This window comes from Taudactylus pleione, unplaced genomic scaffold (genome assembly GCF_031769625.1).
Source record: "Taudactylus pleione unplaced genomic scaffold, aTauple2 ptg000007l, whole genome shotgun sequence".
NCBI classification, from domain to species: Eukaryota; Metazoa; Chordata; class Amphibia; order Anura; family Myobatrachidae; genus Taudactylus; species Taudactylus pleione.
Window position 1 is genome coordinate 1,875,258 of NW_028284410.1, and position 11,837 is coordinate 1,887,094.

General features: G+C 40.0%; 1 protein-coding gene across 3 annotated transcripts in view; it reads left to right on the forward strand.

The window, feature by feature from the left end:
* Positions 1–9,320, forward strand: part of TEKT2 (tektin 2) — a 34,090-nt gene extending 24,770 nt beyond the window's left edge. For all 3 annotated transcript variants that reach the window (XM_088460331.1, XM_088460316.1, XM_088460324.1), the window contains exons 6-10: positions 1,224–1,338; positions 5,188–5,295; positions 7,249–7,392; positions 7,750–7,829; positions 9,011–9,320. In XM_088460331.1, coding sequence (XP_088316457.1) covers positions 1,224–1,338; positions 5,188–5,295; positions 7,249–7,392; positions 7,750–7,829; positions 9,011–9,224 — 661 coding nt within the window. In that variant the 3' untranslated portion in view covers positions 9,225–9,320. The remainder of the gene's footprint in view (positions 1–1,223; positions 1,339–5,187; positions 5,296–7,248; positions 7,393–7,749; positions 7,830–9,010) is intronic.
* The last annotated feature ends 2,517 nt before the right edge of the window (positions 9,321–11,837 follow it).

Consider the following 11,837-nt stretch of genomic DNA (forward strand, 5'->3'; position numbering starts at 1 on the left):
TATATGTGTGTATATATCTGTCTTTTCCAGGTAGACACCAGCCTGCGACAAGAGGTAAGTCAGCCTGCTCTGTGCATGCTCTGTGCACACAGCTCTATTGACACAAATGGAAACGTCTTTCGCAATGTGAAAGCTGTCTCCTTTTGTGTCGTCAAGACAGACCATTAAAGCATGATCTGTCCTGCAACTTAAATACTGCAAAATTGCTTTCCCAATATGCCGGCGTATTGGAAAAGCAGCGATAACGGAAAAGCAATTTCTCCTTTTGTATATAAATAGAGCTCATAGTAATAATACCATGCAACTTTAATAACAGAGCAGTTTACATGATATTAGCTACTATGACAGTAACTGAAGCCAGCCCTAGCATTTAAAGTTGGTATGTGGCATGGGATGAGTTGGATATGTTTTGCTACATATTTGGGACATTTATGCTGCATTTTGTGCTGATGGACAATGGAAAATTATGTTTGATAGTAGACAAAATGTTTTTGTAAGGCGCGCTGTCGGTAGTCTTTCTATAGGAAAAGTAACAAGCTTATGTGTGGGAACAGCAATCCAATATATAATCAATGATTGGAGCAGATTATTGCAATATTATGCTTTTCAGATTCAGCAAGTTGTGCCATTTTATATCATTAGCCATTACATAACATTAGTCACTGTCTGTGTAAAGGAGATAATTATACCCACCCATACAAGAATTTACCCCAATGGTTCCCAAACTGTGCGCCATGGCACCCTGGGGTGCCTCGGGACACTTGCAGGGGTGCCTCAGTGGTCCAACATAAAATCAAATTACTTATGGTCAATGTAATGTAAATATGTGGACAAACAAAAGCGCAAACCTGTCCCCATCACATAACTGACCCTAAGGATGACACGTCAGCAGAATTTACTTCACTTTACTACTTCACTACATTGTTATCTGAATTTGTCAATAAAATACTTAAACTTAGGGGTGCCGTGAAAACAATCCTGATACTATAGGGCGCCGTGACTCAAAAAGGTTTGGTAAACACTGGGTTAGCCTATGAATTAGAACCTCACAATTATTTTCTGTTGATTTTATATTAGGAGTAGCTGATATGTAGGTGTTGTGATGTTTTGTACTTAGAAGGCATAGAGATATAATAAGTATGCAGACTATCTGTGCATTTATATTGCTATTGCTGTAGCAAATGATATGTCTCTGTGCTTTTTCTTACACTGTGTCTTCTCAGGACGAGCACTCCCCAGGAATGGGAACAGTTCAGCCATTACAACAAGGAAAGAGCAGAGGCTGAGATCAGAGCCTCCACACAGTTGAGAGAAGCCATTGCTATCACTATTGCACAGGTGCACAAATGACCATATTATTGTGAAATGCTGCAATATGTTGCTATTTAATGCATTACAACTACTATGCACCTGGCCTATGGGCAAAGGAGAATGTGGAACTTTGGGCAAAGAACCCCTGATAATTTACCTAGGATTAAAACCTTTTTTCCTAAAAGAGCATGTGTTTGGTGAGGGAGGTTGTGGTTCCTTTTGGTAGCAGAGGGCAGCACAGCGGCAGGAAACCCACAATTCCCAGATGAAAAATATTTTTGTGTGACGGGTAAATTTACTAAAGTGAGAGTTTTTAGAAGTGAGTTTTAGAAGTGATGTTGCCCATAGCAACCAATCAGATTCTAGCAATTATCTTCTAGAAGGTGCTAGTTAAATGTTAAGTAGAATCTGATTGGTTGCTATGGGCAACATCATTACTAAAACTCACTTCTAAAAATTCTCACTTTAGTAAATTTACCCCTTAGACTGTGAGAAGATACATCAGTCAGGTAAAATATATTTTGCTATGAGATTTATAAGTCAAGTTTATACCAAGAAAAGATTAATTTAGTATCACTGTGAAAAGTGCTATTCATCCACAGGACAGCAAAAAGTATATAAATGGAATAAATGGCATAGCAAAAAGGATATCATCAATAGTGGGAGTACAATGAAGCCGCAATGCCAATTAGCCCCACCTCTTCGGCAGTCTTAAAAGAGCAGAACAAAGACTCTTCTGAGCTGGAACATGCTCAAAAGATGCCTATGCTTTGCTCTTAGTAGATGACTCCTAATGGGTGTGAGAGCTCACAGGGGTGGTCTAAAGCTGGTCATACACCAGACCAGCTTTCCTCCAACCATCCAACTAGTTGGGATGGGTTGGGATGAAAATCCAGTAATTCATGGGAGCAGATGACAATCAGCCATTTGCTCCCAAACATCGGAGAACGGATGAAAGCTGTTGTTCTGACAAGTTTTTTAAAATTAAACAGATTTAACCAACTTGCCTGAAAGACCTTTTTCATGTTTTCTGGTGTTTGGGAGCAAATGGCTGATCGTCCTTTGCTCCCATACTTACCGGATTTTCATTCCAACCAACCAAGTAGTTGGAATGTTGGAGGAAATTTGGGCTGCTGTATGGCCAGCTTAAGAGAGGAGGGGCATGTGTTGGCTCCCCCTCTCTCGCCGACACATGAGCTGAGTAGACACTGACCCTTTGCCAGAGTCTACTGAGGTATATATATAGACTATGGGTGCAGGGTGTTGGGCCCCATGGACTCGTTAGCACACATTAGCCCATGTCCACTAATAACTTGCCATGGTCCCACTATGGTCTAAAAGAGATTTTGCACATTTCTGATATGTTATACCTATACCTGTAAGCCACATTTGCCACAGTGTAGTTATATTTCTATACTAATGATAAGATTCTTGAAAGTGACACCATACTAAACTCTTAGTAGTTTCCTAGTGACTGTGTTGGATGTGCCTTTATAATTATGAATCATAATCTGACTGCAAGGAGAATAGAAACAGGACCCAAAAATAAAAAGTTTATTTTATAAATTGGCTAAAATGTATTTATGTAATCATCTCATCACTAAAGCTGCATACACACAACGATTTAGTAAATGAACGATTTTAGTAAACTATTTTCGTTCATTTTTCCCTTGAAAAAATGAACGAAAATCGTTTACTAAAATCGTTCATTTACCAAATGTAATGAACGATTTTTTTTTAACTACAAACTATTTTTGCATATTAACTTAATGAAAATCGTTGAGTTGGCCAGTCTGACTGAACTACAAACGTGAACGCGCATGAACGATAATCGTTCATTGTTTTCACTCAGAAAGTGAACGATTTTTTCAACGATTGAACGATAAACAATATCGTTAACGATAATCGTTCAAAAAATCGTTGTGTGTGTATGCACCTTTACAGTGTAACCCAGTAGCCCTGCCTCATTCATACAGCATGATCATTAAAACAAGGCAAAAACAGCCATCGGATGGCAGTAGAATAATATTTAACTCATGCAAGTCATTTTAGAAAATACATATAGTATAGGTCAAGTAATCCTCATAAGTGTAAGGCCGGAACACCTATGATCACTAGAATAATGAAACGTTTGTAACAGACAATAGACCTAAACCACAGGCAATTGAATTGCTTATAGTTAAACGTTTATGCAGTAATGTTCTCAGAACTGATTGTACCAGGCTGTGAATTAATTCAGAAGAGTTACTAGAGTGACTAGGTACATATAAACCAATGGGTGTGATGGAGAGTGGAACATACACATGTTGGCTGAGCATATCTTGTGTGTCTGGTCCTGAATATAGCATACATGAGTACAGGCAGTGCAGTCGTACCCACGTTTCACTTACAAGTGAAGAGGGTAAACTGGGCAGTAATGGATTGTTCTCAAGCAAGCAAAGCTCTGCGGGTGCGTCAATGCAACTGCAGGCACAAAGCATAGGCTGGTGCAGTTGTGCATTGGCGATGATAACAAGAGATAGGCGGGCGCACTGCAAGATGCATTCAACTCTGCATACAGATAAATATATTTTTATCCTCACAATGCAGTTGCATCAGTGGCAGATTACCATTTCACTCTGCCCCAGGCCCAAAATGTTTCAATTAAAGAGCAACATGATTTCATTTTCTTAAAGGAAAACAAAGTATTTAAAATATACAGATATATGTTAATATACAGTATACAGGACGAAGCTAAAATAATAAACTTTATAAATTAAAAGTTCCCAACAACTATAGCAGTATCCAAGTTTGCAGGTGTTTCCCTATTCTTCATATTGCTAGTGGTATTCTTACATAGACAAGAGGTTTGGATTGTCCCAGATCATCAGTGCAGTCTTTCCTCTCTAGATAAATAATGCTTCTTCACAGTCCCCATAGCAGAGACTACAGTAACGAGCAAAACTAGAGGGTCTGCAGAATTCTGTGATTTCACTGTGGTAGCTCTCTTGATAAATAGGAGGAAGGAGTGATAAGTCCTTCCTTAGAGAAAAAACTAGTTATCACTGCTTCACACATAGATCCCCAAGTATTAAGATTGAAACAAATACTGGGTGACATAAACAAACTACCTGAATACACAAACACTGAGGCCTACCAAGCCTGTGTCATGCACTACCACTCCAAGGGTCTCCAAGTAGTGGTAACAGTCATTGTATGACTGAGACCACTACCTGCATTATCATGATTTCAGGGGCTAAGACGGGGAACAAAAACATGTACACCTACACATTTAACAGGATGACACAGAGGTATTTAGTATGGGGGATGGTCATCGATGGTTGATGTTTACAAGCCATCAATGTTTATCTGAAGATGGTGATGGTTTTACCATTCGATGGTGGCATCTCGATGTTTGCCACCATCAAATGGTATTCTGATAGAGATGGAGCTTGCAAGTACTGCAGCAGAGTCGTCAGTCAGTTAACCTGAGTCCTGTTGCTATACTCTGCTCCACCTCCTCCAGTGACATGACATGACGGATAATCATTTACCATTGAATGCTTTTGATGCGATGGTTAAATACCATTACATCACAACATTCGAAGCCCGTCCACCATTTGATGAGAGGCTTCCGGTGTACATACCTAGTGAGGGAACCATTTATAGCCAAGTGTGATCACTGCCATGTGCTATGTGAAAAATAACACTATAAAATATTGTGTATATTATTTAGAATATATATTGTACACTGGATGCATGAATCATATAGAAGCGATTAGAATGGAAGCTAAATAATTTATTATTGCTTGAACTCTTTTATAGGAAGGGTAAGGGAGAGTGTATATCATTATACGAGACTTACATCACAAGAGTTGTTCTTTTCCTCACTAACAGACTAATAATGAGCTGGAAGCCCAGAGAGTGGCTGTAGAGTTTGTCTTCAGGAAGAGGATGCACGAGTTTGAGAAAGCTCACAATGAACTCAAGTGGCAAGAGAAAAATGTAAGCCCGGCCATTTTTATTATTTCATAATTTGATTACATAAACAAAATATAAACCACAAATATTACAAAATACTCCTCTGTGCTGAGCAGCAGATGGATGCAGTGCAGCTACTTTCTGAGAATAAAATGTCTACCTTGCATTGAACAGCTGCAAAACGTTTAACAGGGAATTGTTATTAACCATTTAACTGGCTAATATTTTCTCCAAAAAAAAATTATATTCCACTTTATTGGGAATCGTAACCCAGGCTTGTCCAGCATGGTAACCGTTCCGGTGGTAGTATGGTACCTGTAGTGCACCGGTTCTCCAATCAGTTATTTGAAGAGCTCTTGAAAAAGCTCCAGGAGAGGAGCAAAAAGCATTCAAAGGGTTAACCAATCCGGCTCCTGTTACTTTTATATGGACTGAGGGCCTGATTCAGTAAGGATCACTATTCTGCTTATACACACGCAATTGCGATCGCAGCCTAACATAAGGGCGCCCACTTCCCCTTACTAAGATCCGTACAGTTTGACAACATAGCGAAATAATCATAACATCGGACCCATACGCACAGTAAAGGCAGGTCAGACCCCACTCAGGAACTTCTTACCTCAGAGCATGCTATGAGACCTCAGGCTGCATCTGGTATTGCAGTGGCTAATTTATGCACGCCCATGCAACACTGTTGAAACGCACTGGCACGCCTTCGTTCGCCCAAACCCCCCCCCGTCACCACCCACAAACTGCACTTCCTGTCAATCACTCTGCAATGGGTCTGCGTCGCCACTGTGATTTAAGTTCTGATCGCAGCGTCTGGTTTCGAGCACTTGCACTGTGATGTGTACGCATGCGCAGTGCGAAATCGGCCGATTGCGTGCATATAAGCAATCCACTAGAAGGATCTTTATATGTAGCAGTGTGCTGGATACATTTTAATACTATACCCTATGGACGGTCAGGTCCATTTGATCTATGTGTATGTGATTAATAGGTATGTTTTTTAATAAATGTGTATATGTGATTTAGAGAAGCCTATTCATTGGGATCAATCAAGCATGAGAATATAATTAATTATACCTAAATATCACCATCAGCGCGGTCTCCTATCTATATAGTTTCTGTTTTTAGACTAGTGTCAGAATTGCAACCGACATACAGTCCAGCGGCATTGCTGAAAATTGGTATTTATATTTTAATATATACTTGTATTTATATGGGTTGGGTATTATATGACGGCAGCTGAAAAGCACTGGAAGCCCACTGTTCAGAATTCAGACTACGGCTGGTAAGTACCCTAATCCTCTCTAAAAACCCTAACCCTCCATTGGGGTGCCTATCCCTAACCTACCCAGGGAGTGCCTAACCCTAAACTCCCCTCGGTGGTGCCTAACCCTAACCCCCCCTTTCCGCATCCTAACCCCCCCAGTCTGTAGCCTAGCCCTAACCTCTCCCCTCCCTCATCCTAAGCCTAAGCCCCCCCCGGGTGAACAAACCTCCCTGCCCCACATGCTAACAGCTACCCGGCCCCGTTGTCCTTACGTTCTGGATGCCGGCTTTTGGTATTCCGGAGTCGGCATCTCCAGCTGATCGGGATTCCAGTGCCGGGTTCACGGCAGTCGGCATCCTGGCCATCGGTCAATTGGCCGCATCCCATTTATATGTCTGTGATTGCCCTGCAAGCGCCGGGTTCTATACTGGAGCTCACTGAATAGTTGCAGTTATATATTCTTTCATAAGCCATCGCTGCCTTCTAGCCTCATTTACCAAGATGATTGATCATTATGAATTTGTTTTGATCAATTAATATCTGGTATTGGGCTCATTTTGGGGCTCCACATCCTGTGATATTGAGCCATTTACCTAATATCACAGTGCGTGTGGCCAGAATGGCTTGGTTGGTGACAGCAAGAAATGGATGTAGCCTGTCCTGCAAAGCCTATATATTAAGTGAAGAATGTCTTTTTCCAGACTAAAGAGGAGATAGAGGAACTAGAAGGAGATATAAGACGCTTGGAGGAAGATCTGAGAAATAAGAGTGGTGATCTAAAACTGGCTCACACACGGCTTGAGACCCGTACATACAGACCAAATGTTGATCTTTGTAGGGACCAGGTAAGGTGATACCCCTCTGATTACAGTGAGTAATGATATCACTATTTACCTATGTAACTGCTACTATCATATTGTAGGGATACTGTCATTTACAGCAATACTGCTCAACCCTTATTTCTTAGTTGGGGCCACGCATATTACTGTGCCGTTGCTCTGGGACATAGAATAACAGTGTACCATTTTTCTGGAACACGAAGAGCTGCTTCTCATGTATTGTATACCTGACAATTAGAGGACCTCGGAGGAAAGAATTCTGGGGTCCCAGCTGGTGTCCCGACCCACAGGTTGCATATTTCTGACCTTTAGTTTTGCTAATGTACAAGCACTGAACTGAACATTATCTTCTTTTGTCCCAAGGTGCAGTATGGATTGACGGATGAGGTTCATCAGCTAGAGGGCACCATCGCTGCTCTCAAGCAAAAATTGTCTCAGTCACAGTAAGTTTGTAGTGTTGGATCACTAAAGCTGTCTTTGGAAACATAGGCCTAACCCACATACATAGCACAGCCAATGTTTTTTAAGACCCCATTTGCACCATCCTGCTCCAGTATGTAGGCCATTATTGCCCACGGTGACAGAAAAGGTAGTGAAAGTGTGACCACAGAACCACTAATATCCTGGCGCTAGTTTGATGAGTAAAAATCTTACACCTGATAATAAGCCATATGCAAATGCCACAAAGAATTGTAAAAAGAATCAAGAAAATAATCACTGTCCTAAAGTGCAATGTTATATATAACAACTAGAATGTTTGCTTATTTCCATGAAATCAAAGAGGCTTCAAAAATATTAATAATATTTGATAATACATCCAAAATTACATACACCTAAGAAATAGAAAATAAAATATATTACAATTAAGCAAATATATACATAAGACCGTAGTAAGTTCCTGCAAAGCATCGGCATCTATAGTCCATATTATGTGGCTACAAACTGAAGAACAAGATGAAACTAATCAAATCAATAAATCAATCAATCAAGCAAGCAGTTTTGTGATAATTAGCATAAATGCAGCTTGTGCTGATAGCAGTAAGGACAGTGCTCTAAAGTTAGTATAATTCCGTTTTGATAAATGTTGGTAGCAGCTATTCTTATAAATTAGACAGCATACATATTGAATAATGAAACTTTGAAGGTTTAGTAAGCGATAATTCCACAGATGTATAAAAGTCCCAATATAAACTTGCCCAGAGCGGAGGGGGCCATCTGCCTTGTCAAAGTTACATGTCTTATATACACTTTTCATCATAGGGTGGTCCATAGGGGCCCTTACAAACTTTTGCTATGGGGCCATCAAATACCTAGTTACACCCCTGAATTAGGACCCAATATTAATCACCATTTAAGTCTTAACAATAAACCTATTTAACGTTATCAACCTATTCCTGGCATTGAAAGAGGCCTAATCTCTTATAGCCAAAAACAAGCTAATTTGAAGGGGGAACAGTTTGTAGATAACTGATATTTTATAAAACCTTAGTAGATTCTAGTTTGTTTGTACAATATGCAGTGTTGACCTCAGCACAGTTCCAAATAACAGCTACTTGTGTGTAGTGCAAAGGCATTTGTTATGTTACAGCTAAAGATAAGAGAGGTTTTTCCCCTATTTATGCAGGGATGCCCTGGATGCTCTCTACAAACATCTTGCTCGTATACAAATGGATATCAAGTGTAAGGAAAACTCTCTTAGTTTGGACAACAGATGTATGGACACCCGACGAAAACTCATCCTGCCCTCTGAGAAGTGTGTTGCAAGCGTGGACAGCTTCAACCGTACCACCAATCGCAATCTTTCACCCCTGAAAAGTCGTCAGCTAGAGCTAGCTTAGTTTTTAGACTAGTGTCAGAATTGCAACCAAAAAATACCAATACCAATAAGCATTTCTCCTATTACAGTTTGCTACATGCACAATAAAGTACATTATAACCTGATGTGTTTTTGTTTTTTTTATAAACTCTTTATGGAGCAAATCAAAATACAATAGTACAGTCAAACTTTCAAGGATAAATTACAGTACATAATATGCTTTTAATTTACAAACTGTAATCTCTCAAAACAGTAATATAGTGATTCATTTTCTCAGTATAGAAAAGAATAAAAAATATAGAAGCAAGAAAAACATCTTGCGGCAACGGTGTGGCAAGCTGTCTAAAAGTAAGAAAGAAAAAAAAGAAAGGCATAAACCAGAAGAAAAACAAGAGAAAATAAGGGGAATGAAGGGTGGATCAGCTCTAAGTGAAAAAAACATTCTTTCAATCTAAATATAATAATAGAAAAAATTAAATGTTGAATGGCGAGGATATGTTTTGATATGTCAGCCAAGGGGACCATGTTTTATCAAAAGATTTCGATGTATTGCGTAATAACGCGGTCATGTATTCTATCTTGCAGACATACCAGATACGTGATAATATTGCCTGCATAGGAGAAGGATTAGGGTTTTTCCAATCCGCTGCTATTTGGCAGGTCATAGCAGATACTACATGTCGGAATAACTTATTCTGATATCGTGATAAGGTGGGCAGATATAAGGGAAGCAGAAAATGCTGAGGATCGGAGGGAATCGTGGTCTCAAAGAGGCGCGAGAAGAGATCGACAACCTCCTGCCATAACCTGATGTGTTTTTATATATAATGTTTGATATTTGATAGAGCTATGACAATTAACTTAAACAGTAATTTTTTTTTGTTTCTCCATTTCCTGCTGCACAGGGGGGCGGGGTAGGGGTTAGGCTCCCTGTGGTTGCGGGGGGGACCCAACAATTTAGTTGCCCCAGGGCCCCCACAAACCTTAATCCGGATCTGCTCTTGATTAACAATCTCTGAGTTCCACTGTTCTATCCAAGTAACTCTCAGACACTATGGTGCACACACCACAGGGGGTAGCTAGTAAACAGGGGGAGTATATGCATACTTGCCTACTTTTGAAAAGCATTTCAGGGAGATTGTGAAAGCAGCACCTATGAGCGTGTGTTACAGTGGGCGTGTACTGATAAATCTGAGAGGCGTGTCATACATGTGATGGGCGTGTACTGATAAATCTGAGAGGCGTGTCCTAAACCTGACTTACATCCAAATGTAAACCAGCCCAAAAGCAGTTAGTAAGATCTGTTTGTTGATGAAAACACACTAATACTTTCCAGAAATTCATAGGGATCATTGTGCCTTATAATAACCAATGTAAGGAAATTACACTAATGATCCCATTTGAATGTATATATCTCTGTTTTTTAATATAACAGCTTCATAATGGGGGTAAGGATGAAATGAGGGAGATTGCTAGACTCTTCAGGGAGACAGGGAGTTTGCTACTATTTCAGGGAGTCTCCCTGACAATGAGGGAGAGTTGGCAAGTATGAGTATATTTGTGCATCACATTCAGCTCCAATACCAAGGAACATCATACTTACCTACTTTCCTGGAAGTTGCGGGAGTTTCGGTTTCCCCCGGCCCACCACCACTTCCTAGTGAAGTGGGCAGGATGGGGAGATAATTACTGAGATTCGCATGTCTGTAGGGAGGGGGTGGGTCTGAAATACATCTACAAGCTACCTTTGCTGGGGAGAGTTCCTTTTTCAGCAACTTTTGCTGTGTGTGGCCTATAGGCTACAATGGCTAATGCCATCTGAAGATGACGTTAGCTACCGTTCTAAGCATTCTGGAGCTTGGTAACTCTCACAATATTGCAGCCCCCATAGGTTTCTATGGAGGCTGCTATTGTGATCTCCAATATCTGAAGTGGTAACCCCTACATACGTCCTGAGCATACTTACATTTTGTGGGAATCCCCTGAAAATTTCCCACAAAATTACTTTAATATATATGTGCCCCATGGCATCAGCACAGACACATCAACCTGACTCCCTCCACCAAATACACAAGCCCCTTCTCCTGGATTTCCCCCTAAATTTAGAAATGCTGTCACCTGTGTCACACTTAACCACTTAACTGATGATTTTTTTCCCAAAAACCGCTCCGAAATTGACGTTTTTTTTTATGACTGAATTACGTCAAGCACATCTTTTTAAAACTTATCCAACACGATTTTATATATATATATATATATATATATATAGATATAGATAGATAAAGTCCAAATGAATGGGATAGGCACTCACCAGTTAGTAGAAAAAAGTTTTAATCACTCACATGATGTAAGACAATTGTCGACGTTTCGGTCCAGATAGACCTTTATCAAGACAAGAGATTCACCACCATGATTCAGCCACAGGTAAAGGTCTATCTGGACCGAAACGTCGACTATTGTCTTACATCATGTGAGTGATTAAAACTTTTTTCTACTAACTGGTGAGTGCCTATCCCATTCATTTGGACTTTATCTACTTCTGGACTTTTTTATGTCTGTAATGGAGCACCCCACTATTGGAGTTTTTATAACAGTGAGTGCAGCTTTCTGGACTATGCATATATATATATATATA